We start from the raw sequence: 26,763 nt of genomic DNA, 5'->3' as shown, positions 1-26,763 counted from the left end.
CTGGTGATTCAGATGCCTGGGAAGTGATTGGGAGAGTGTGAGGAACCTGTCAGGGGCTGATTCTGTGACTCTGCTCCTGCCATTTGTCCCGTGGCATCTGGAACCGGGAGCCTTTGATTCATGACTGAGGAAAAGGGGAAATGTTGGTGTGTTTGAATGTCTGCCCAGCTGTTCCTCTTTCAGCACACATCCAAACCTCCTTGTGTCTCTGCATGAGAGAATCTTTTCTCATGCTCCCCAGTCTGAGCTGGCCACTGCCCAGTGCTGGGGCTGGAACCTTTGAACACATTTGGGCACTGGGAGCAGCTCCCTTGGTGCCAGGCCCTTGTTCACACACTGCCCATGCTCCAGGATCCAAGCACACAGGAGGGAGGACAGAGCAGAACAACTGGAAGCACCTTTTGGAGGGTGGTGTTTGCTCCTTCCAGCCCAGGCCTGCTCCAGTGGCCAGAATGCCACAACACTGCACCTGAAAGCAGCCCTGGAGGGATTCAGGTCATTCCTTCCTGCAGCCCTGAGTCACTCACAGCTCCACGGTGACTCCTGGGTGTTTGTCAGCAGTGGACAATGAGCAAAATGGGTTTTCAGACTCCTGTGTAGGAAAATTCCAGCACTGGGGAAGGTAACACATTCCAGAACCAGTGTAACAGACTCAAGAACCAGTGTAGTGAGGAAATACAGAGCTGGAGGGTGCAGGTGTAAGAGATGTCTTAAAAAGACAATTAATGTTTTGAAGAGGAAATAATTTATGCAAAATATGTTACAAAATTGAAGTGCTAATAAATAAGCAGTACAATGTATTTGCTTTTGACACTTTGTTTCCACTTAACAGGTACTGAATGCAGATTGGTTTGTTACCGATTTTTGAAGCTGATTTTCGTTCTATACACCTTGTTTTGTACAAACAGTTGCCCTGTAATTTTAAAATTCAATCTTCTACTTTGAAACTACATGAAAATATGGTAGGATAAAGATCCAGAAAAATAGATTTGAGGTTATATAATTTCTCTTTATTATAAAAAAGTTGCTTCACCATATGAAACTTTTTTTTCCTATATTTTGGAAGGCTTGTGTTCCCATTTTGTTTTTCACAGAGTCAGCATGATATAATGTCTTCCTAATTTCTGTAATCTTTTATGATTACAGGGTAGTGTGTAGTGGTATAAAAAGTTACTCTCATACAGTGTTGAGAAGTCTTGAAGATTTAAAACAAAAGAATGGGGTATAAGAATGCTTCAGTCCAGATATTAAATGGCAGACAAATAAGCAATGTAGTAATTGTTAAAGACTTAATACTACATTATTTTTTTTTTCTTTAAAGATTTTGGGCTTTTTCTTTGTTTGCTTTATCATAATGTTAAAGGACTGTAAACTTTTAGCATTTTTTCCAAATTACTAGATTTTTCAGCAAGTGGATGTTTCTTTTGAGTGACATTTTACATTCTAGGAGTAGTATAAGGATTTGTTTCTGTTGCCACTTCTGTCAGCAGCTGCCTGTGACAGAAGTAGGTTTTGGACCCCTTTGTCTTTAAGCAGAAATACAAATGCCTGATTTGGCAGGCTCTCACAACAGATTTTGTAGCTGCCTGTTGAAGTCTCCTGTCGTTGCAGAACAGTGAGACTTAATAAAATATCATCAGCCTTGACTACCAGTTGCATAACCAAGCTTTGTTGTTAAAAACCAGGCTGTATTTCAAGGCAACAGGTAAGTTTGAGAAGAATTAATTTTTTTTTAGTTTTCATTTCTAGGAAATATATATATATATATTTCAGGAATTTCTTAGAAGTTTGAATAGTTAAACCCTCCCTCTGGAACCAGTAGATAAAATTCTACACATTAAACACAGTAAAAATGGTGCATATTCTGCAAAGGACAGAATTTTAGATTAAAGTTGTCTGGGCACAAAAGCAGTAACAAAATGATCCCTACAAAACAGAGTAACTTAATAACACAAGGAGTAACTTTTGTTAATTTGAAGCTTTAGAAACTGAAGCTTGTAAAGTAAGATGTAATTAAATTATGGCACTGTACATACCAGTTGTTCTTGGTAATTGAAACTTTACAATATGAAAAATACATTACATCTGTACAGTTTATACAGGTAGGTAGGATGAGTTTTGAAAAAGATTCACTTTCGAGGGTCATACTCTGAAGTCAAAAAAATACTGCACAACTGAACTAATTACAAATTGTAGACTGGAAACAATTAATCTTTGTGATTGACTTTTAATTTGCACAGGGATCCTACACTCCACAGAACTGCCTGCTCACTGGTGTCCATAGCTTCCCCCAGGGTTTGGATGCAGCCCCTGCTCCAGGGTTCCCATGGGGCTCCAGGGTTCCCTAGGGGCTCCAGGGTTCCCTAGGGCAGCTGCTGCCCCTGTTCCCTGCTCCAGGGTTCCCATGGGGCTCCAGGGTTCCCATGGGGCTCCAGGGTTCCCTAGGGCAGCTGCTGGCCCTGTTCCTGCTCCAGGGTTCCCTAGGGGCTCCGGGTTCCCTAGGGCAGCGGCTGTCCTTGATCCAGGATTCCCTAGGGGCTCCAGGGTTCCCATGGGGCTCCAGGGTTCCCTAGGGCAGCTGCTGTCCTTGTTCCCTGCTCCAGGGTTCCCTAGGGGCTCCAGGGTTCCCTAGGGGCTCCAGGATTCCCTAGGGCAGCTGCTGCCTCTGCTCCCTGCTCCAGGGTTCCCATGGGGCTCCAGGATTCCCTAGGGGCTCCAGGGTTCCCTAGGGGCTCCAGGGTTCCCTAGGGGCTCCAGGATTCCCTAGGGGCTCCAGGGTTCCCTAGGGGCTCCAGGATTCCCTAGGGCAGCTGCTGCCCCTGTTCCCTGCTCCAGGGTTCCCATGGGGCTCCAGGGTTCCCTAGGGCAGCTGCTGCCCCTGCTCCCTGCTCCAGGGTTCCCTAGGGCAGCTGCTGTCCTTGTTCCCTGCTCCAGGGTTCCCTAGGGGCTCCAGGGTTCCCTAGGGCAGCTGCTGCCCCTGCTCCCTGCTCCAGGGTTCCCTAGGGCAGCTGCTGTCCTTGTTCCCTGCTCCAGGGTTCCCTAGGGGCTCCAGGGTTCCCTAGGGCAGCTGCTGCCCCTGCTCCCTGCTCCAGGGTTCCCATGGGGCTCCAGGATTCCCTAGGGGCTCCAGGATTCCCATGGGGCTCCAGGGTTCCCTAGGGCAGCTGCTGCCCCTGCTCCCTGCTCCAGGGTTCCCTAGGGCAGCTGCTGTCCTTGTTCCCTGCTCCAGAATTCCCTAGGGGCTCCAGGGTTCCCTAGGGCAGCTGCTGTCCTTGTTCCCTGCTCCAGGGTTCCCTAGGGGCTCCAGGGTTCCCATGGGGCTCCAGGGTTCCCTAGGGCAGCTGCTGCCCCTGTTCCCTGCTCCAGAATTCCCATGGGGCTCCAGGATTCCCTAGGGGCTCCAGGGTTCCCTAGGGCAGCTGCTGTCCTTGTTCCCTGCTCCAGAATTCCCTAGGGGCTCCAGGGTTCCCTAGGGGCTCCAGGGTTCCCTAGGGCAGCTGCTGTCCTTGCTCCAGGGTTCCCTAGGGGCTCCAGGATTCCCTAGGGCAGCTGCTGCCCCTGCTCCCTGCTCCAGGGTTCCCATGGGGCTCCAGGGTTCCCTAGGGGCTCCAGGGTTCCCTAGGGCAGCTGCTGCCCCTGCTCCCTGCTCCAGGGTTCCCTAGGGCAGCTGCTGTCCTTGTTCCCTGCTCCAGAATTCCCTAGGGGCTCCAGGGTTCCCTAGGGCAGCTGCTGTCCCTGCTCCCTGCTCCAGGGTTCCCTAGGCTAGCTGCTGTCCTTGTTCCCTGCTCCAGGGTTCCCATGGGGCTCCAGGGTTCCCTAGGGGCTCCAGGGTTCCCTAGGGCAGCTGCTGTCCTTGTTCCCTGCTCCAGGATTCCCTAGAGGCTCCAGGGTTCCCTAGGGCAGCTGCTGTCCCTGCTCCCTGCTCCAGGGTTCCCATGGGGCTCCAGGGTTCCCTAGGGCAGCTGCTGTCCCTGTTCCCTGCTCCAGGGTTCTCTAGGGCAGCTGCTGCCCCTGTTCCCTGCTCCAGGGTTCCCTAGGGGCTCCGGGTTCCCTAGGGCAGCTGCTGTCCTTGATCCAGGGTTCCCTAGGGGCTCCAGGGTTCCCTAGGGCAGCGGCTGCCCCTGCTCCCTGCTCCAGGGTTCCCATGGGGCTCCAGGATTCCCTAGGGCAGCTGCTGTCCCTGCTCCAGGGTTCCCTAGGGGCTCCAGAGTTCTCTAGGGCAGCTGCTGCCCCTGCTCCCGGCTCCAGGGTTCCCATGGGGCTCCAGGGTTCCCTAGGGCAGCTGCTGTCCTTGCTCCAGGGTTCCCTAGGGGCTCCAGGGTTCCCTAGGGCAGCTGCTGCCCCTGCTCCCTGCTCCAGGGTTCCCATGGGGCTCCAGGGTTCCCTAGGGCAGCGGCTGCCCCTGTTCCCTGCTCCAGGGTTCCCATGGGGCTCCAGGGTTCCCTAGGGCAGCTGCTGCCCCTGCTCCCGGCTCCGTGCTGCCGTGGTGATGGTGCTCAGGTCCAGCTCCGCCTCCAGCCCCGTGTCCATGGGCTCCTCCTGCCTGCTGCCCTCGTAGGGCTGGTGGGCCAGCAGCTCGTGGTGCACCCCGCAGTAGCTCAGCGTGGGCTGCTCGTAGGCCAGGAACGTTGACATGTTCATGGACAGTGGGATCTGGGCAAAAACAAGGGCAGAAGCAGCAGTTACCAAGGGACATGACCAAATTGCCTGAATTGCAGGTTGGAAAACCAGGCTGGCTGCTCTCTGTGTCCCTCTCCTCTCCACCCCAACCCTGCTCTTCTCCAGGGTGTTTTAACCCTCACCTCCACCACCTTGGATCTCAAAGCCCAGGGCTATGTACATGCTTGAATGTGTTTGAGAAGATTAAGACGTGATTCAAGTTAAATTATCTTTAGAATGTAATTAACCTCAGCTATAATCACTGTGACAGGGAATATTGCACATTAAATGTAAATGCTTTTTCAAGTGAGTGGCTTGAATTTGTCAGTGAGTGTGATACCTTTGGTCTGCTTGGAAATACAGGTGAGAGAGTTCCTGCTATTGAAGGGCTTGGGGAAGGGGACCTCAGCCCTGCTGGCATTGTACCCAACCAGGGAACATCCCTGTTTGTATCTGCTCCTTTGCAGCCTTCCTTCCCTTTTCATTCCTTCTGGGGTGTGTCTCAATAAAATTTCTAGTTATGAAGAACCTCCTTTGAAGTTCTTTGAAATTAATAAATAATCTAATAATATCACAGCAATTGTAGTAGTTCTCATCTCTGACAGCAATTCTGGAGTAAAAGCCACTGCAGTGTTTAATTACCAGTGATATGTGAGCTTCATATTGTCTGGAGTTCAGGTTCAGGTGAGCATCAGGATGCCCCAGCTTACCTTAGATTTACAGTTCAGAACCCTTCCCATTGCAGTTTCTATTCAAGGGGCATCTGTTCTGCAGGCTGAATTTCATTGCATATATTACATTTCTGTGCAGTGAGGGGGAGCTTCTGGCAACCCTCTGTCTTTTCAGTCAGGAAGTGTAAAACTCTAGACTTACTTTACACAGAAAGTGCAGCTGAAAGTTTGTACTTACAAAACTGTATGGCAAACCAGAATATTTTTATAAATAATTCTGTTCAGTCCTGAAAAGAATGTAGTCCAGTTTGGAATGTTGATTTTTTTTTTCTTCATTTTTCTTTTGATCATCGCTGGCAGTTGAAAGGTTACCACAGACTAAAAGGAAAACTCCTTTTTTTTCTTTTTAAAAAAAGGAGGCAGATAATTTGGTTCTGGTCTCTGTAGCAATTACAGGGATCTGCAGGAAATGGGTTTTTTCTCTAGCCTGCAGAAGTGCATTTGCTTCTCAGCAGCTGTGAACTGGCTGGGGAGGAAGGCTCGTAGCTCCAGATGAATATCTCAGCAGTTGGCAAAGGTGGGAAAGGTTCTTGCAAAGGCTTTACAGCATTTATTAAGCTTCTGCTGTTGTGCCTGTCTTGCTACCTGATTGCTTGACCTTGACTGCCCTTTCATAAGACACAAAATTGCATTTTTTTCTGAATGTATTGTATTTGGAATTAGTGGCAATATTTTCAGCCTAAGGATTTTGGTATATTGTTACATTTCATGGACAAGGGGTGTTCAAACCTCTCGGGGTGATTTCAAGACTCAGCCATAGAATCCTGAGAATAAAAACTTGGAAAACAAAGGCATAAGGGGACAGCCACAGTTCTGGGTGGTGTTGTGATGGGAAATTACAATAGGGCAATGGAATATTTTCCATGAAGATGACAGAGCTGAAAACCAGATGATCATGAAGAGGAGGGATGAACATGAACCTCACTGAAACAGGAAAACAAAATGAGCTGAAGGATGGAAGCAATAGAAGTGATAGAGCTGAGATGTGCCATTCTGAAAATGTACAGAATTACAGAGTAATGAGTGTCATACACAGAACAGGCATGGGAATGTGGTATATCAGCATTTGGTCAATAGGTGAGAATTTCATCTGTTTCATATTCATGTTTTGCTGTTGCCTTCAATTAAAAAAAGGAGCACGCCCTTATAATACATCCCAGGGAACTATACAGCTTTTATGGACACAAATCAAAATGTAATGCTTTATGTGAGGCCATGGGAAGAGTCTTGTTATTTCAAATTAACTTCAAAACAAACCTGGTACTTCACCATCCATCAGTTTGTCTCTGTGAATTTTTTTCCTTAAGGAGCCTTAGGACAGGGCTAATGTTTTGTACCTACATTTACAAAATATTTTGTACCTACATTTACGTCTCCTGCCTCTGCAGCCCTGCATTTGAGTTCTTCCTGTAACTGTCTTTAAACAAGTCTCTTTATTTCTCTCTAGAATGCCCTAGAGCTGTCTGACAGCCCGTTATGGAAAGAAAATACCTATCTGATTATCATCTTGTCCCTTTTCTTTCATTGTCTGCTTTTTCAAGCGTGCACTTACTTAAAACTGCTATGCTGTGAAACAAGGGAGATACTGAAACTTTTGTTAAAGGAGCAGATAAATCTGTTACAGCCAATTTGTGATGGTCATGGATTTAGAGTTCAGATCCTTCTGGCTCCCCTACCAAGAATTCATTCAGCTGGATGAATCAAGTTACCTGAAGTTACTTTTTGTGGTAGTTTGCATACACTCTGAGAGGAGACCACGCTAAGGCAGTGAGTGCTTTGGGCTGAATTGCTGTCCCTTGAAAGTGCTGATGAGAGAGGGCTGCAGGAATCTCTAGTCACTCCTAAGGCCTCTGTTTTCCTTCAGACTTCTCAGTTCTGAGGTGGTTCTTTGGTGTTTACACCCTTCAGCCTTTCCAAGTCGCAGTTCTGAGGGCCTGGTAAGGGCAGTGGAGTGTTGGATCAGCAGCTGGGAGCTTTGGCACGAGATGTCCCAGGGACAGGCATCAGCTCCACCAGTTTTCCTGTCAGTGCCAGGAGGAGTTCAGTGCAAAAGGAAAGATGTTTTCAGGCTTTTCCCTGCTTCTCGCTAACTCATTTTCTGCTCAGTTCAGGCTGTAATTAAAAACCTACCAAGAGTATAAGCAGCAAGAATAGCTTTCACTGACCAGCAAAATTGTTCTTCACACAAATGTTAATGGCCTCTTGGTGAGGGAGAATTGTGTTTTCTCTTCAAAGGGCACACCTGTCCAGATGTACAAATTTCCAGTACTGAGGAACTCTTGCCTTTTTTGTGCTACATAACTGTGGGATGTTCCCCGTGTCCTGCTTGGCTTTGGCAATTTCTATTCTGACATGTTCGTCTGTGGTTACCTTGGGGTTCCACACAGTGAGAAACAATGCAGCTGGATCCAGCCAGGTGCTTTGTGCCCAGCCTTCACTGCTGTGCCAGACCAAGGGCACAATCCTGGCAGAGGGAGAGCAGAGTGAGGAAGCAAAGGGCAGGTGAGGAACCTGAAACCCTTTAAAGTCTTTTACACCATCCCTTGAGTCACTCTCAAGGGGAGGAGCCATTGATCCATGCCAGTACAAACAAAAGAATCTCTTACTGAAGTGGCTGCTGTGTCTAGACTTCAGTAGCTTCAGTGACTGAATGCCCTAGGCTTATATTGATACTAAAAAAATCTTTACCAAGTGCATGATTAGAATTACAGTCCATCTGGAACAGTAATCTTTCCTGTGCTGTGTTCAACATGACTTTTCAGTAATTTATAATGCAGCACATTCCCTGGGAAAGGGAGGGTGATGTTAAAAAGTAAAAATCACCTTGACAAACACAGACCAGAACTTCTGAAGCTTTGTTTTGAATGTTGGACACTTGAACAGTAAAGTGGGGTTTTCTGAGGATTGGAAGAGAGTGTAGAGGGCATTCAACCACAGATAGGTTCCATGGGAAAACAAAGCTTTTTTTTTTTTTTTTTTTGTTATGTCAGTGTAGACTTGATACCTTAAAGTAGAAGGAATTGAAAAAAATTCTCAGAAATTTGCACATACTAATTTTGACAGTCACCTTCGCCAGTTTTTGAAATGCCAGAGTGAACAGCTGCTAACAGCTGCTGAGCCCTTTCTTCTTAATTTTAGGAAAATGATAATGAAGAGGAGAAATCAGAAGGAAAAGGTTTTGTATTCCGCTGACTGATTCAGTTCACTGGGTGCAGGCTGAGACATAATGAGCCATGGTTTCCTAGTGCTGGACATTCTGTCTTTCATGTTGTTAATTTTCCTAAAATTTGTTCAGGGTGATATTTACTTAGGATCTTTCCTTCCTGCAAAGAATGTGACATTTGTAAGATGAGAACAACTTGTGTCTTGATTAGCTCTAATTGCCTGCTTGACTCTGAAAGGAGTGTGTATTACATTTTTTCAGTTAGACACTTATGCTTGCTAATAATGTTAGAAAAATGAACAAGTTATAAATACTCTTCTGCCTGACAACGTAAATGTCTCCTTGTGTATTTTTTCTTTAAATTTGTCTGTTTTGATTCCTTTGGTTGTGTGGGGTTTTCATTTGGTTTTGTTTTGTTTTGTTTTTAATTTGAACAACCTGCAGTTTTGGATTTTTGTTTCTTTTTAATAGCAGTCCTTCAAGTTCTAATGTAGTAAAGTGAATTAAGGAAGTAGGTGTGAGAGTGTATGACTAAACAAAGATTAATCCATTCAGTTGCTTAAAATATGGTTCATAATATTTAATAGAGGTGTACAGTATCCTAAAGTAGCTCTAAAATGTTATTACAATTAGATCCATATCTAACTGAGCACTAACCTTTTTAGGCTTCTCATTTGTTTTTAATTTGTATGCAAAATTTGATGTTTATCAGATAGGCTCTGCAGGCATAATTACCCAGGTGTCATTTAAAAACAACAGCGCCGAACTTTGTGGGACTAAAAGTGAATCAACACAGATAAAGCTTTTACTTAAGATGCTGGATGAATAATGGACTCAAATGGAAGTGTTGCCTAGCAAGCTTTTGCTGCAGGTAGAAGGAGGGAGCTGTCTTTTGTCTTTGTAAGGCTTGCTGCAGCTTGGAGAACCTGAGCATCGTGCTGTATCTTAGTTAAAATTCTCTACTTAGCAATCAGTAGATTATCTTGAAATATGAGGGAATTGTATGAATAAAAGCACATTAAAAAAGACACCCTTGAAAAGTGAATTTGTAGAGATGTCTCAGAAAATGTGTGTTTAAGCCAAATTTGTAGGTACTGTGTGCATATTGTACATGCACACATGTGGGGAGGCCCTGGGAGTGGTCAGTGGTGCGCTGACCTTCTCCTCTGAAAGTTCTAGAATGCTAAGAAGAAAACCATTGAAATTAATTGGGTTTACATTATAGATACGTTTCATGCTTAGGGGAGGTCTGTCTCCCCTAAATCCAAATCCCTTGTATCACCAAGTAGAACAAGCAGTGATTTAAAGTTCCTCAGAAGTTGTGCAGGCCAGGCTCAGCAGGACATCAGGGTGCCTCGTGCAGTAGGGCTTGCCCACAGCCAGGGCACACTTGGTGCTGTGGGGAGCAGGAGCTGCACGTGGCAATCAGGGATATTTCATAATGAGCAGCACCCACTGCAGACTGCCAGCTGCAGTACCCACTCATTTACAGCACCACCTGCAGTTAGCTTCACAGAGTTTTATTGATTGCTCCTGTTTTGGTTGATGGTTGAACTTTTTGGGCCATCAGTGGGCTCTAAGTAGAATTTTTTGTGATCCTCAAAGGATGGGTTTGCATACCTTGGGTAGGCTTCTGCAGAGTGCGATTAATATGATCTTATTTTCTTCTCTAATTATTTTAATGTAACAGGCAATTTTCATATCCCCTAAGTACTATAACAGGCAATCTCATTACTTTTCATCAGGCTTGTTTACAGAGAAATAAAACAGCAGCAGAATAAACAACACTGAATGAACCAGAAGCTGAAGTGTTAGCTACTCTGAGTATTCAGAACCACAACTCAGACTCCACAGTCATGAGTTTCCCTTAAGAAGAGGAAAGTATTTTTATTGATACAATCTTTAGCTGGTTCTTTGCTTTTCAGTGTGTGAACAGTTGGGAAATTTGATATATATATTGATAACTCTGAAGGCTAAATTCTAAATTTAGTGAAAGCTGAAGTTATTAAAACCCCAGTAAGAGGGGGTTTAGGAAATACCAAGGAACTTGATAAACTGATGTCAACATCGTCCTGTTTGTGCTTTGACCCCTTTGTCTTTCTTACCTTCCAAATCTTAACCTTTCTTACTTGCTTTGTTTTATGCTTTTCCCTCTATTTCTGTCTTAGGGAGGAAGAATCCTTCTTACTACTGACCATATTAATAATCTGTGTAAGCTCTCCATCTTGCAGTTACATTGGTGTTGGCTGCCATGGGTCTGTTATCTCATTCACCTTTGCCTTCCCTGCAGTCTGCACTGCCTCTTTGGCTGCTTTTCACTGAGGTGCCCCGATGCCCTCTTCCCTTACGTGCTAGATCCCAAAAGAGGCTTTCAGGCACAGGAGGGTCTGGTGGTGCTGAGACAAGCAGTGGAACCACTGTGGGATCCCACTTGATCCAAGCACATGCAGTGTCATCACCTCTGAAAGGAAGAGGGACTTGTGTCTGAGAGCAAGGAGGAGGCATTATTTACTCTGCTAGCTTGATTTTCCCAAAATTTAGTGTGTAGCAACTGAGTTGAAGACAAACTATGTATTTAATTTGTATTCTGTATTACAGGTATCTTGAGATTAAAATGGGGTACCAATTAAAAAAAAAAAAAACACAAAGCTGATGTTTTCAGTGCTTTTCTCCTGGCATTTCTGGAGGACAGATTTTCCTGTCACATCTGACAGAATCCTGCCCACAGTGTTCTGGTAGCTGAAGCCACGGCACTGGTGCAGCATTGCTGCAGATGCAGCCCTGCTTCACTGGGTTAGCTTGGTGTGTGTCAGGCAGGATGTTCCTCAGCTGCTGCACTCACTCTGTTCTGCTGCTCTTGCAGCACTCCCACCGAGTGCCAGGGAATTTGGGGCGTTCAGTGGTCAGTGATGCAGCATCAGGGATATTCCCATGTCATCCCAAGCCCCAGAGCCACAGGAAGTGTGTGAAAACACACACATAGGAAGGGTTTAAAAGCACAAACAATAACTGCCCCCATCCCTCAGTTCCCCTGCCCTGGTGCTGTGTGTCCCGCTGCGTTTGTGGTGCTGTGCTGAGCCCAAGCTCCCCTCGAGCAGATCATGGAAAGGCAGGACATCCAAGTGCCTCCTTGGGCACAGGAAACTGATCCTGAGCAATGAGGGTGTTAATCATGGGGGTTTGATTTCAGTCCCAGGCGTGCTGCAATAGAAATTCCTCTTTACATTTCAAACAATTTGTTTCTGTGGAGTGGTGTTGCTTTGTGCACAGTGTTCTCAAATTATTTAAAAATCTAACATTAACAGCTTACATCAGCTTAGACTATGAGTAATATTATTCCAGTGACTAATCCAGGCATACCTGTCAGAGATGGAAAGCCTGTACTGAGTCTGCTTTAATCCATTTGCTGATTTTTATGGTCTCAAAGTCCCTTAAAGTACCTGACTCAAATCCAAATGTGCCCCACATGCTGAGTTTTGCATGCAAATCTTTAAATTAGTTGAAGGATACAGACAGATTCCCTTGGGATTTAATAATTTGCTAAAACTAAAATGGTTTGTTTATTGCAGGAAGTGTTTTCTGTTTGAAGTCTATTTTGCACTGTGTGATGCAGCTGTTCTCATTGAAAATGTAATGCATGCTGCACAGAATTCCAGATTTTCTTCTCTCATCCTTCCTTTGTTCTGTGGGGTGGGTTTGTCTTGTTCAAAGAGGAGTGGATGAGAATCTTTTCAAAGAATATTTTAAATAGGCAAAATACCAATTTGCCACATAGCTACCATTGCTCTTCAGTTGAAAAACTAGCATATTGATATTTTCTAATTGTTGGAACAAGAGCATTTTCATATATCCGAAAAAACCCTTTGAATGATGCCAAAATGCTACTGCAGTTTTGGCAGAGGCTCTCCTGGAATCGAGTCCTTGTTCATTGTTAGTGGTAGGAGAAATGATATGTTCATACAGAGAGAAGAGACTTCCTAATGGATATTGGGAGAAACAACCTGAAACACAGAAGAATTTAAAAAATTTCTAACTGAAAATTTAAAAAAATAATATAGAAGAATATATCTAAAAGAAAAGCGAAATTTATGTTTAATGTTTAAATAAAATACTGCTATGTCAGACTTGGTTCTTGGACTTTACCATGAAATGGGCAGTGTTTGTTTTGTTTATTTCTGCAGAATAGCATAGTTTCATAAAACTCTTCTGAGTGAAGTATTTCCGATTACATTACTGAATGGGCTCTGTGTAATTATTTAAGTAAATTAAAAAAAGATATTGGTTAAAAATTGAATGATATTACAACAGAAGAGTAATACCAGATACAGCTTAAGAAAAGCAAAAGCAGTACTTAATATAATTTATAAATTTCATGGATGGGCAGTGTGAGATATATTGATCATTCAGTTCTCAGTAAAGGTTCTTAATAAGGTTACTGTATATAGCTGACTGATAAAAAATTGTTATTTTCTGATGTGATGGAAGTAATAAGATTGTTTCTTTTCCTTAACCATCACATCCTGAACATGTGTTGTTTGATATTTATACAAATGAAAAAGTTTTCTTTTTTTAAAGCTTATTTCCCTCTTAGAGTGGCCTTCATGCTATATTTTATCACTGTGCAATTCTTGAGGGGAAAAGCTCTGTGACAAGCAGTATATCAGTATATGCTAGATTTCTTTATTTCTAAGATGTGTTGCTATTTGCACTTGTTAAGAAAATATTTCTGTGGTGCATGTTAGTTGCACTGCTGCTCTGACGTTTGTGTGGCACTGAGGGTGGCTGTTTGCGTATTGAATTGTCCAAACCTAAACAATTCCTCCCTTTAGGACTACAAATTTCTCAGGGCAGTAAAGCATTACTTGGTCAATTTAATATTAACTCCTCTAAAATCTAGGCCAGCCATTCCAAATATGAAGTGACAGTTTGTTGATAGCCAGGCTGCCCTTTCCACTCTTAAATGCTGCGCTAATGAGTAACTTCGGAGAGTTTCAGGAAAATTGGAGTGAACAAGTTGTAGTAAATAAGGGGCAGAGGCCGTTCCGTGTGTGCGGGGTGTGCGGGCAGGTTCAGATCATTTCCCACAGCCGGGCCCGGAGCAGTGCTTGGGGAGCCCCTGGGGCTGCTCGGGGATCAGCCGGCTGCTGGTGGCTGCTGCCCGGCCCTGCCAGGCCCGGCTCTGCCCTGCCCGTCTCTGCCCTGCCCTGCCCGGCTCTGCCCTGCCCGGCTCTGCCCGGCTCTGCCCTGCCCTGCCCTGCCCTGCCCTGCCCTGCCCTGCCCTGCCCGGCTCTGCCTGGCTCTGCCTGGCTCTGCCCTGCCCTGCCCTGCCCTGCCCTTCCTGGCTCTGCCCTGCCCTGCCCTGCTCTGCCCTGCCCTGCCCTGCCTGGCTCTGCCCGGCTCTGCCCGGCCCTGCCCTGCCTGGCTCTGCCCTGCCCTGCCCTGCCCCGCCCTGCCCTGCCCTGCCCTGCCCTGCCCTGCCCTGCCCTGCCCTGCTCTGCCCTGCCCTGCCCTGCCTGGCTCTGCCCTGCTCTGCCCTGCCCTGCCCTGCCCGGCTCTGCCCTGCCCTGCCCTGCCCTGCCCCGCCCTGCCCTGCCCTGCTCTGCCCTGCCCGGCTCTGCCCGGCTCTGCCCGGCCCTGCCCTGCCTGGCTCTGCCCTGCCCTGCCCTGCCCCGCCCTGCCCTGCTCTGCCCTGCCCTGCCCTGCCCTGCCCTGCCCGGCCCGGCCCTGCCCTGCCCTGCCCTGCTCTGCCCTGCCCTGCCCGGCTCTGCTCTGCCCTGCCCTGCCCTGCCCTGCCCTGCCCGGCCCTGCCCTGCCCTGCCCTGCCCTGCCCGGCCCTGCCCTGCCCTGCCCTGCCCGGCTGTGCCCTGCCCTGCCCCGCCCTGCCCTGCCCTGCCCTGCCCTGCCCTGCCCGGCCCTGCCCTGCCCTGCCCTGCCCTGCCCTGCCCTGCCCTGCCCGGCTCTGCCCTGCCCTGCCCGGCTGTGCCCTGCCCTGCCCTGCCCTGCCCTGCCCTGCCCTGCCCGGCTCTGCCCTGCCCTGCCCGGCTGTGCCCTGCCCTGCCCTGCCCTGCCCGGCCCTGCCCTGCCCTGCCCTGCCCCGCCCTGCCCTGCCCTGCCCTGCCCTGCCCTGCCCGGCCCTGCCCTGCCCTGCCCTGCCCTGCCCTGCCCTGCCCTGCCCTGCCCGGCTCTGCCCTGCCCTGCCCGGCTGTGCCCTGCCCTGCCCTGCCCTGCCTGTCCCTGCCCTTCCTGGCTCTGCCCTGCCCTGCCCGGCCCTGCCCGGCTCTGCCCTGCCCTGCCCTGCCCTGCTCTGCCCTGCCCTGCCCTGCCCTGTGCACCATGCCGGGGCTCGGGGTGCGGGCTTGGCCCGGCAGGCCCCGGGCACAGCTCCAGCCTGTCCTGCCCGGCCCTCGGGGCTGGCCTGCCTCTCTGGCTGTCCTCTCTGGCCTGTCCTGCCTCTCTGGGCTGTCCTCTCTGGGCTGTCCTGCCTCTCTGGGCTGTCCTCTCTGGGCTGGCCTGCCTCTCTGGGCTGTCCTCTCTGGGCTGTCCTCTCTGGCCTGTCCTCTCTGGCCTGTCCTCTCTGGCCTGTCCTGCCTCTTTGGGCTGTCCTCTCTGCCTCTCTGGCCTGTCCTCTCTGGGCTGTCGTCTCTGCCTCTCTGGGCTGTCCTGCCTCTCTGGGCTGTCGTCTCTGCCTCTCTGGGCTGTCCTGCCTCTCTGGGCTGTCGTCTCTGCCTCTCTGGGCTGTCCTGCCTCTCTGGGCTGTCCTCTCTGCCCCTCTGGGCTGTCCTGACTCTCTGGGCTGTCCTGCCTCTCTGCCTCTCTGGGCTGTCCTGACTCTCTGGGCTGTCCTCTCTGCCTCTCTGGGCTGTCCTGCCTCTCTGGGCTGTCCTCTCTGGGCTGTCCTCTCTGGCCTGTCCTGCCTCTTTGGGCTGTCCTCTCTGGGCTGTCCTCTCTGCCTCTCTGGGCTGTCCTGCCTCTTTGTGGCCTTTTTGACAAGGGGTGCTTTAAGCCCCATCTTGCTCACCACTTGGTGCCCGTGCTATTCCTTTCAGATTTGTACAGGTAAAGAGCATTTCCTCTTCAAAGACATCCTGAGCACTAAGGGAAGGGCAGACTGGTCGGGTTTCTTTAGAGCCAGCCAGCTGTACCCAGTCCCTTTGATCCTCACTAGAACCATACAAATATGTTTATTTTCTTACTGCAGCTGTGGAGAGAGCAATCTATAGCCCTGGCTGCCTGGCTGTTCTGGGTCACCATGTGTCCTTCAGGTGAAAATGGGGTCAGGTTGCTGTGTGATAGAAGAAGCTGCTTGCAGAGATTTTATCCTGTGAGTAGTCAGAGGATGTTCTTTTCATGCAGCCTGAGATGTTGAGCGGTATTGAACTCCCCAGGTCTAGCAAGAGCCCACAGGACACGGGGGAACAACCAAATGGGAGCAGCACTGGCAGTGCTTCTAGCAGGTCTGGGCTGGAGAAGGAGAATGGAGTCTGAATTCTTCTGAAACAAATGATAACAGTACAGACAGTGCAGTAAATACATTTGTTTATGTAATTCTGTAGGGAAGCTTTCACAGAATTTCCAAGGCAGGATGTGTTTCTGTTCAGAGGTCTCTGTGCTCTGTGAACAGGTGAGGGAATCCTGTGGCAAGCAGGACAAGCTTGGAGGGCTCAGGGGCAGGAAAGTGCAGCTGCTCTCAGGATGCCCCTGGGCTGCCTGCCTGGGGTTGGGATTTCCTGCCTGCAGCTGCAAGGTGGGCAGAGCTGCACTGGTAATAAAGGATTTCCCTCTGTGCTTGACAAGGATGGGATTGTGTGAGCCACCTGCACAGGGTCTGTGCCTGTTAAAGATGACAAGATAGTGCTGCACGCTCTACCTTAACTAGCTCTAGGCAGATCCTGGTGGTGGAACATGAACTTCCACTTAGATGGAAATTCAAGAATCTGAGAAATGTTGGTGTCAATTAGAATGAAAAAAACAATTAAGGACTTTTTGACATTTTTGACATATTTTCATTTTGAATTAGAATATTTTGTTCTAACTGGTTTTTGTCACATGCTGTCTTAGTAATTAAACCTTCAACAATATGGATTATCAAAATTGATTTTTGAAATGTTGATTAAATCTGTAAAATGGCAATAGTGTATTAAAATTGTAATGAGAAATTGTAGTCTAATCCAACTGTTCCAGACTTCTTAGTGAGATATTGTGTATATCTTCTTCTTCTTTTTCTTTTTAAGATTAATTTTGTTAATTGCAGTTTTCTGTTGCAAAAAATCCATCCATGTCTTTTTGACCAATTCTGAGTACCCTGAGAATAATTTGAAGGATTGGTTGAAATTATTTGCTCCTTTGCTCAGGCCAAGCCGTGCCATTAGCAGGATGGTGGTCACAAAGTATCATCCCATCTCATCTCAGCACAGCTGCTGCATGAGACAGAGCTCTGGAGACACCACAGAGAATTGTCTTTACCTCTCACAAACTCCTCTCTAAAGCCATGTGCCTTGGAAACCTTTGTGGAAAACTTTGGCTGCAAGAATTTGCATGAGAATGACTAAAGCAAAATTAATTTCCAGCCCTGCTTTTTCAAAATCTGGGTCTGTGTTGTTTAATGTGCGCAGCAGGTGGGCTGATAAGATGACCAGATTTCATAATCAGATGTCAAAGAGAGGTCACATCTAATTACAAACCTTCTTTTTAAGTATTTGGGCAGAAGTTCTTTAGGGGAATTTTAGAATAAGAGGGAAATATTTGATAGAACTTTATGTGACAGAGATGTTTTCTACCTTTTTAAAGAATAGTTTGCTATTTATCATTTTGTTCCTTTTGGTAATGTGCTTTGCACATTAAAAATAGATGAACAGAGAACTATTCAGCTGAGCCACCCAAAGATGCAGGTGGCTGGTGCAGAAATCTGCCAGTCTCAAATTTCTACTGGAAAATTCCCTATGAAAGACCTCTTACCCCAGAGCTGGTGAAGTTAACTGCAATGGGTCACGTTTGTTTTCTAGCAATGGGCTTTACAGTTGTACAGATAAAAATTCTCCAACCTCATGAGCATTAGCAACACATTTTGTAACTCCTATTTGATTTTCCAAGCACAAGGATTTATAGAAGGGAGGTTTATGAAGATTTCAGTGCTGCTCATTGTCCCCGTCATGCCCTGAGTCTGTGGCACTGCTCCTGAGTCAGGCAGCTGCCTTTGCTCCCCCAGGAGTTTATTAGAAGACTGTGCTTCTGCAGGCACTTTGTGTCCCAGCCACACAGGCTGGGCAGCACTTGGAATTTGCCTTCCACAAAGTTTTTGATTGGATCTGCACTCTGCACCTGGCATTGGCAGGAAATGGGTCTGGGGAAGGCCAAGTGCTGCCCAGAAAATACTGCTTTTTCCTAGGATTATTTGAGGACGCAGTGGAAATGTGGAATTTGGCAGTGTGTTGGAAGAGAAAGGCAATAAAATAATTATTTGAGCATCATGATTTAGGAAAGACAGCCAAATTGCTGATTGTTGAAGCACTTATTTCACTTCTATGAATTTCTGTGGCAAGCAAAGGCTGGCTTGAGAGTGAAGTGACTTTAAAGGAAATTGGTGTGTGGATTGATTAATGCTGCAGTGGTTGCCCCAGAAAATGCTCTTGCCTCACAGCACAGAGCAGTGCTTTGCAGCTTTCCTGCCTGTTCAGCTCCACCTTGGGTTTTCTGTGTTTGTGGTTCCCTGTGCTGTGCTCACAGGGGCTGTGCCTTGGCTACACAGGGCTGCATTTACTCCCTCTCTTCTGCAGTGCAGATTGGCTGTCACATCTCAAAACTGGGATGGATGAAAGTTGGCTTATATAAAAGTAATAACTGAGGGTTTAAGAGAAAGTAAAATTATGGACAACACCATATTCAGAGATAACCTTTTCCTTGATGTTACTGAGAAAAGGGATGAAAAGAATTATCTTATGAACTACTCCAGAGATAAGGAGGCAACTTGAGAAGAGTGCAGCAAGGAAAGGAGGAATAATTAATTTTAAGCTTGGTTTGAACCACTTAGCATCCCAGATAGCCAACTTTTTCAGTACATGCCATCATTCACTTTCTGGAGTAAATGTAAAAAATTGCAGTAGAGCTTTCAAAACACTCTAATAAATTCATTTTCTGAGAAGTAGTTGTGTAATTTGAATAAATAACGTATTTTGTCTTTTTTTTTTTTTTTTTTTTTTTTTTTTTTTTTTGTTTAAATGGAAAAGCTTTAAAGAGCAAAAATGAGGAGAATAAAAGTTATTTGCCATTCAGAGAAGCTAATGCAATTGCTTGGGCTGATGATTTGTATTGAATTGTTGATATGTTCATTTCTTCTTCATTAACAGATTATCTTTTATTCTTTAAGAGCAATACATACAGCCTAATGTATTTTCAGTTTCTGATATTCTTTATTTTCTGGTTTTTATTCAATTAGTATGTGGTGTTTTCACATATGTTGTCTGACTAAAAGCAGGTGAGGCAGACAAACAAACAAATCCTGAAATCATTCTAGGCTCAATCCTTAATCTACCTGTCCTTTCAGTTCCTTTCCACTCCTGAAGGGGTTTGAGCACGGTGCTGCTGTTTGTGTCACCTCTTGGCTTCCCTGCATCAATCAGAGCCTCTGCACTGAAGGAATTTTCCTGCCCCTGAGCAGTGAGCTTGTTCTGGGTGCTGCATGTGCTGTGTCTGTTCTGGGTGCTGCATGTGCTGTGTTCATTCTGGGTGCTGCATTTGCTGTGCCTGTTCTGGGTGCTGCATGTGCTGTGTCTGTTCTGGGTGCTGCATTTGCTGTGCCTGTTCTGGGTGCTGCATTTGCTGTGCCTGTTCTGGGTGCTGCATGTGCTGTGCCTGTTCTGGGTGCTGCATGTGCTGTGCCTGTTCTGGGTGCTGCATGTGCTGTGTCTGTTCTGGGTGCTGCATTTGCTGTGTTCATTCTGGGTGCTGCATGTGCTGTGCCTGTTCTGGGTGCTGCATGTGCTGTGCCTGTTTTTGGTGCTGCATTTGCTCAGCCTGTTCTGGGTGCTGCATTTGCTGTGCCTGTTCTGGGTGCTGCATTTGCTGTGTTTGTTCTGGGTGCTGCATGTGCTGTGCCTGTTCTGGGTGCTGCATGTGCTGTGCCTGTTCTGGGTGCTGCATTTGCTGTGCCTGTTCTGGGTGCTGCATTTGCTGTGCCTGTTTTTGGTGCTGCATTTGCTGTGCTTGTTCTGGGTGCTGCATTTGCTGTGCTTGTTCTGGGTGCTGCATTTGCTGTGCCTGTTCTGGGTGCTGCATTTGCTGTGCCTGTTTTTGGTGCTGCATTTGCTGTGCCTGTTTTTGGTGCTGCATTTGCTGTGCCTGTTCTGGGTGCTGCATGTGCTGTGTTCATTCTGGGTGCTGCATGTGCTGTGCCTGTTCTGGGTGCTGCATGTGCTGTGCCTGTTCTGGGTGCTGCATTTGCTGTGCCTGTTCTGGGTGCTGCATGTTCTGTGCCTCGCGCACTGGCAGTGCTGTGCTGCCCCAGCTCTCAGGGCATTCCTGTGCCCACAGCCCAGGAGTGAAGCCTGGCTGAGCTGGACAGGGCTCTCAGGGGAGGGCAAGGGAGGCTTTAGCTCCTGCAGCTTGTTTGGATAAACTGAGAAAGGTGAGGGAATTGCAGCCCAGCCAAAAGATGGGAAGCATGATGGCATTGCTGGGATGGAAGCTCCACTGAACAGCAGCACAAGTGCATGTGTTGGAAGAAGGTTTTAAAAAGCTCAGCTTGTCTAGGTGTCTGACTGGAAGAAACGAGTGCAGGGAGAGCAGGAGTGTTTGGGAGCCTCAGTGCTGGGTGGCAGAGCTGTGCCAGTCTTTGCCACCGTTCCTGATGGATCTCTCCAGTGTCGTTCCCCTGGGCCAGGGCTCCTTTTCAGTCTGCCTGCTGTGCTGGGCCTGTGACACTGAGCTGTGTGCAGCACCAGGGAGCTGGTGGGACAGCTGCTGGCCCATTTCCCTGTCCCCTGTGGCTGGGGAATCAGGCAGCCCTGCTGCTCACACTGCTGTGTGTGTTGGTGCTGCCTGGGCGTCCCTCTGGGCCGTGCCTCGGCTCAGCACCGACTCCTGAGAGCTCTGTTGTGTGCATGTGCTGGAATGGGGATTGGCAGAGTCTTATCTGCTTTCATTTCATTCTGTAGCCAGCAATGTGCCTGCTCTGTGGGTTTTCTGACATCTAAAATGTGGTTTATACTGATTTTATGGAAACTGCTGCTTTGATGGATACAACTGTACATCCTTTTAAACTTTTTATTTTTCTTCAGTGTTGGAGAGTTATGAATGCTTCTCAGCTTAGTCTCTAAATTTTTTTCTTCCATCAGAGCCAACTCTAACTTGATGGAACAGGTGGTTGCTTAAACAGCAAATTGTTTAACATAAAGCCCTGGCAGGACATAGCTTCTTTTAATTAAACAACCCACAGTGCCCCTGCCAGCTATCTTTTCCCTTGCTCAGCACTGCAGCACTGCTTTGGACAGAATGTGCAACAGTAACATCTCCAGTGTGAGCCCTGTTTCACCCAGATCACCCAAACTTTTCTTGTGTGTGTTGTGATGTTAAGGTGCCCTAAGTCTGGATGGGACCTGCTTTTCCTGGTTTTCCTACATGTCTTTTCATGATACCAATCTCCTCTTGTTTCAGGGGAAAAACCCCAAATTAAACATGTGGTTGCACCTTTCCATTGCAAAACACACTCACTCAGGGTGCTCAAAGGCAGGGCATGAAGGATTGCTTGGCTTGGGTGTCACTGGAACACCAAGTGAAGAGGCCCTGAGAGGGGCACAGGGAGAGGCTCTTGGTGCTGTCCCCCCTCATGTCCTGGCTCCTCAAAGGCTGCCAGGGAAGGGAAAGGCTCAGCTGCAGGGGCAAGAGGCCCAGTGTGCACACAAAGTCCATTTTTCCCCTCAGTAATTCAGGATGTGTTCAGAACCTCTGGGATACTTCCTCTTGGCAAGTTCTTGTCAAAGCAGCCAGCCCAGAACTCATTTTCAGGAGGTTTTCAGCCTGTAAGCCATCATTGAGCTCCTGGATGATGGAGCCAGGATTAGTTTCCAGTGGAAAATGTGGACTCCTCCATCACCTATCAGACAGTGCTGACAGCCCTGTTAACCATGAAGGTGTCGTGACTCTGGGGTGATACAGGCTCTGCAAACCAGCTGGTTTGTAGGTTATGTTAAAATCTCTACTTTTGACTCTTTCACATTTGTAGAAGTGTTTGCTGCAAGTCTAAGGTGGATGTGCCAAGAGGCACAACTGGCAGGATGAGGTCCTAGTTTTCAGCTTTGAGAAATGTAATGTAATAATTCCAAGTATTTACGGTGACCTACTTACAAAAAATGCCATGCTACCATTACCATGCTGTTCCTACAGATGTGACAAATATAAAAGAGGTCTGATACACTTATACTATAAAATACCATCTCTGTTTTTCTGAACTGTAAAGTACTTTTCTCATGTTCTGGATAATAGGGTATGCAAAGAGATTTTTTTCCCAGATGTCAGAAAAGGGATCCCAAAGTGCTTTGTTCACAGCAAACCTAATGTTGATTGCCACCAAAGGGGGAACTGGGTCCTCCATTAGAGTTCAGCCTTTGTAGCCTCAACTAAGGAGCTGGCAGCTTGCTGACAGATAAATCTGGACCGAATAACAGAAATTCCATTTAATTTACATTTTTTTAAAAGTGAGAATCTTTTTGCAGAAAGATTTTAGCATAACACTTTTGCTGCTACACTTTTTTTGGTTTTTTGGCTGAAGCTTAAACACTTGCTTGTGTTTTCTGTACACACCAGTAGACTTTGGACTGAAAAGAATGTTTAGACTAGAGAATTATATACATATTTTATTCCTAATGTTATTGGCTGCTTATTGCCAAATTATCTTACTGTAAGTACAGGAATGGGGATCTTTAAACTAGTCACTGTAAAACATTCCTTTATTCTTTTGATTGCTGGTATCTTACCAGTTTCATAGGTATTCCCCATGTTTGTGGCACCTACTGAAATGTGATGCATTGTTGTATCTCTGTTCAAATCCATGGTAAGAATTGAAGGTTGAGGTCTCATCTCAGTATTGGATCTGATCTGTTACAGGCCTTTAAAGCATTATGGATCAAAGAATATTTTCAGCTTTCTCCTGAATTAACAGTGAGAGACTGACAGATACATTCATTCTCATTGACAAGGATACTGTTGGTTTCAAACTTGTCTAGGTGAAAGGTCCTTATCCTTTTTCTGACTTTCAGGGGAATCCTTTGTGTGTCTGGACCTGTGTCTCAGTTCTTTTGGGGTCTGCTGTTTCTCCAGGTGGGGAGGGAAACAGAAATCTCTTAATGCTGCCCTGAAGAAGTACTGTGCTGTTACACTCTTCCATGGCAGTTATTTAAGTCTCTCCATTGTGCATATCTGTATTTTAATTTTTCACTTCAATACACATACACAATTTGACAGACTCCTAGTTGCTTTGGGAACTTTGATTGCCAGTGGTCTTATTTTTTTAAAAAATCAAAGTGTTTCGTTAATGCCTATTTCTTCTGATAACTTTCAGAAGATGTATTTCGTTCTCAGGACTGGTTAAAGCAATTTTCACAGCAGCTGTAGACAATTGCATGGCAGGTAAATTAGCTTTTATTATAAACACAGTGGATTTTCTTATCTATTTGATTTTTGCATGTTCTTGTGTGACTTCCCAAGCTTCAGAATGAGAGGGAGTGGGTTTGCAAGGTGCCTGTGTGAATGTTTGCTGAGCTGCACACAGAGCACAGGCTGTGCAGGGGATGCAGAGCAGGGCCAGGAGGTGCTGGGAGAGCTGTGGGATGTTCCTGAGCTGGGAGCTCTGCCAGGACAAGTGCCAGGACACCAGAATGTCCTGCTGGTTCAGGCTGCTTGTGGCAGCATCATGGTTTTCTTCCCGGGAGCCAGAGAAGCTGCAAACACTATTTCCTGAAGGACAGCACTGGGAGAAGTCAGAATCTAGAAATGACAACTTATAAGAATGATTTGGAGTCTGCAGTCAAGAGAGCATGAGGTAACTATGTGATAACCCCTTCAGATCTTATACAGCTCTGCTGCAAAGAAGGGAAGATCTGTTCTCCATCAGAGTGGTGGGCAAAACAAGAAGCAGGTCTCAAATAGGATTAAATTGGATTAAACTTCTCCTGTTAGGAGCAATTAAGTTCTGTAATAGCTGCCAGAGGAAATAGAGAAGTGTACTTCACAGGAAGCAAGCCAGAAACAGATGAGCCAGACTCCTGTCAGGAATGCATTGTGGCCATTGCTGCTGGGGCAAGTGATGGGAAAGGTGATCTCCCCAACTCCTCTCAGCCCCCTCTAAAATACCACTTTGAATTGGAACCAAGCTAATTCTCTTTTGTGATTCTCAAGTCTGATTTGAATTAAACGTTTTCTCAATAGGTTTCTGGGTGGAAGGCTTTTTGTTGTTGGAATTTAGCATTGGCATTGCATGCCCTCTGCTCCCCAACCCTCCAAAAGAGAAAAAACACCACTTTTTAGTCTTGAAAAGTTCCTAGCTTAGTAAGAGATATTGATTGTTCCCAGAATTAAGGAGGTGTAGATCAAAGCAATACACTTTTGAGTGAGGATAGTACTTGTAAGAGAAATAGAGCAACAAGTAGGTTAAAAGAGAATTTGGAGATAGCTGTGTTTTGTGTGGGATCAGAGACATTCTTGCCAAAGTCCCATCTGTTCAGTCTTTCTTCAGCTCTGTTTTCTTCTCACCTCTCTGTTGTGCTTGCACTCCAGAAGGAGGCATTGCTGTCTGACTGAAGTGCTGAAGTCCTGCTGGCTGTCTCTCCAAATGCAGGGATCACAAAGAGCAACTGAGTTTTCACTTTCTGAGAGCTTTCACTGGTGGTAAAATCACCAGGAATAATCTGAGTCAGGAAAGCCTCAGAGACTGTCTTCAGCAAATGGGGATCAGGTAAAGGAACAATCTCTGTTCTGGACAGAGATAACAGCCCCACTGCCCAGACTGGGAAACTGTGTGTTCAGGACTCTTGGCAAAATCTCTCCCTCAGTGTGTTTTAATCACACCTGTGATGTTCCTTCTTGACTTAAACTGTGAAAAATTAGAGTTCCACCTCAGCAGAACTCGGGGGAGAAGATGTGCCTGAAGACTGAGGGCTGAATCCTCTGTTGCCAGCGTGTGGCTTGCAGTGCATGGCCCAGCTGTGTCAGAAGGAAGGCCTGGCTAGCCTGGAGCCTGGGAATGTCTGCAGAGGCTGAGGGACTGAGAGGTGGCACATGGAGCAGCCTTCTGACACTGGGAATTCTGCATTTGCACTGAGCCAGCACCCTTGTGCATGGCCCTGAGGCATATCTCTGGGTGCTGCTTGTTGGTGGCTCACTGGAGCAGTGGGAGAATATTGCCTCTTGAGGGAGGCACTCCTTGTGGAAGGAGTTATTTCTCTTTGATCTTGAACTGGTTTGGATGAGTAATATTTTGCTCAGAATACATGTCTGCCATTTCTGTGTGCTCCCTGTAGAAGTTTTAATAGAGTTTCTCTCTTCCCCTATCCTGGAGAAAGAGGACGAAAGTGATAGCAGTAATTGGGAGTCATGTAGGATGGACAGCACAGGGGCTTTCATGTTTAAATTACAAAAGATTTGGGCTAGATGCAATCTTTTCCTCCTCATCAAGCCACTTAGAATGCTATATATCAGGTTTATTTCTGGGAGAGTGGGTTAATGGATTTAATTATTCTCCTACTTTCGGTGTCATAAATCAAAACTGATCTAACTGGGTTTGTGCCAATAGCACAGTAAATGTAAAAGGAAATCAGGGGGTTAATCTGTTGATATATTTCATTGGGGCTTAATAAATCCACCACAATTGCCAAGATAACTTTTGGGTAATTTGCAAAACCAAATGTGCACCTCTAGAGCACTGAGTTCCTTGGAAGGTGGCATTTCCTGGCTGGTGCACCTTTCAGAAACCTCAGCTCCTGCACTGTGCTCTCTGTGCCAGGTCCTGTTTTCTTCTGCAAGTGGCACTGGACTCAGTGTACTGCACTATGGGGCAGAGTGAGTGTGGAAGCAGTGTAGAGCTGGCACAGGCTACTTGCTTAAGGACAAATTCAAAAAGGATTAAAAAGTTCTCACTGTCAGATTTATTTGTAAAGAAAATTATTCAGTTGCTGGGGGATATCTGTAATTGCATATAAAGCAGTGGGGAGTGTCTGTAATTGCTGTCTCTTCTATGTACTTTCTCCTGAGAGCTCAGGTCCATACAATTGTGAAAATCCAGCTTGAAATTCAGGAGCTGTTAATTGGCTCAAGATTTATCTTCATCTCTCTGTAACAGTATTGCCCAGGCTTTTAGAGAGGCAAGTTATTGGCAAAGTCAGCGGAGTTTTATTGGGAAAGATTTATTGGTTTTTTGTAATCCAGCTAATGAAATGGAACAGATTCCCAGTTTTGGCCTCAGCAGTGAGACTGAATGGCAGAGCACAGTGTGCAAGGGGATCAGTGTGGAGCTGCAGCTCAGCTACCTCGAGTTCCCTTCCCGAGCACAGCATGGGGGGAGTTCCCATCTCTGCTTCTCTTATCAGCATCACTCTTGGCTGGAATTGTAGTTATCTGATAGCAGTCCCGGGGGATACCACAACAGGGGCTTGGAAGCAGCTCTGGGGCTCACATTGCTGGGGCAGCTTCATTTGCTTTAATCCTGACAGGACCAACTTGTGGGAGCAGTTTGTGCAGGGCAGGTGAGGATTTCTGTCAAGGGGGCACCTCCTGGATGTGCCACAGGAACTGGAACAGTCTCTGGCATGGAAGGTTACAGCAAAGCATTTTATTGCTGAAGGAGGTGATTTTCCTGCAGCATTTCAGGGAGAACTAAACTGATCGTTGTACAAAACTTGGGAGATGTGTTTTCAGTTTTTCATATATGTTGTATGTTTTCAGTTTTTCATATATGAAAAGAATGGAGTTATTTAAAATGTTGAAATCATCTTTACTGGAGCAAAGACTACCAGAAAGCTTTGTGGGTAAATACTTTGTTAACTCCAGTCTATAACTTTCCTAGGGAAGCTGATCATACCTGACAAGGGAAATAGGATTCCACAGGAGGTTATATGAAATTATGAGATGCTGCAAATGGAAATATACTTTCTTAGGCAGAGGAGAGAGAACAACTTCTCCGTAATTGAGTTGCAGATAAAATTGAATTTAAAGGGTCCAGCAAGC

The 26,763-nt window shown here is 46.6% G+C and overlaps 2 protein-coding genes across 6 annotated transcripts in view; one reads left to right on the top strand and one right to left on the bottom strand.

Moving 5' to 3' along the window:
• The window catches only part of CTNNA3 (catenin alpha 3), a 429,736-nt gene that overhangs the window by 116,686 nt on the left and 286,287 nt on the right, over positions 1-26,763 (top strand). The window lies entirely within an intron of this gene.
• Positions 3,225-26,763, bottom strand: part of LRRTM3 (leucine rich repeat transmembrane neuronal 3) — a 79,213-nt gene continuing 55,674 nt past the window's right edge. For 3 of the 4 annotated variants that reach the window (XM_063164179.1, XM_063164182.1, XM_063164178.1), the window contains one exon: positions 3,225-4,653. In XM_063164179.1, the coding sequence (XP_063020249.1) occupies positions 4,444-4,653 (210 nt within the window). In that variant the 3' untranslated portion in view covers positions 3,225-4,443. The remainder of the gene's footprint in view (positions 4,654-26,763) is intronic. The other variant, XM_063164181.1, reaches the window with a different exon arrangement.

This window comes from Melospiza melodia, chromosome 9 (assembly GCF_035770615.1).
Source record: "Melospiza melodia melodia isolate bMelMel2 chromosome 9, bMelMel2.pri, whole genome shotgun sequence".
Taxonomy (NCBI): Eukaryota; Metazoa; Chordata; class Aves; order Passeriformes; family Passerellidae; genus Melospiza; species Melospiza melodia.
This window is presented reverse-complemented; position numbering and strand designations above follow the sequence as displayed.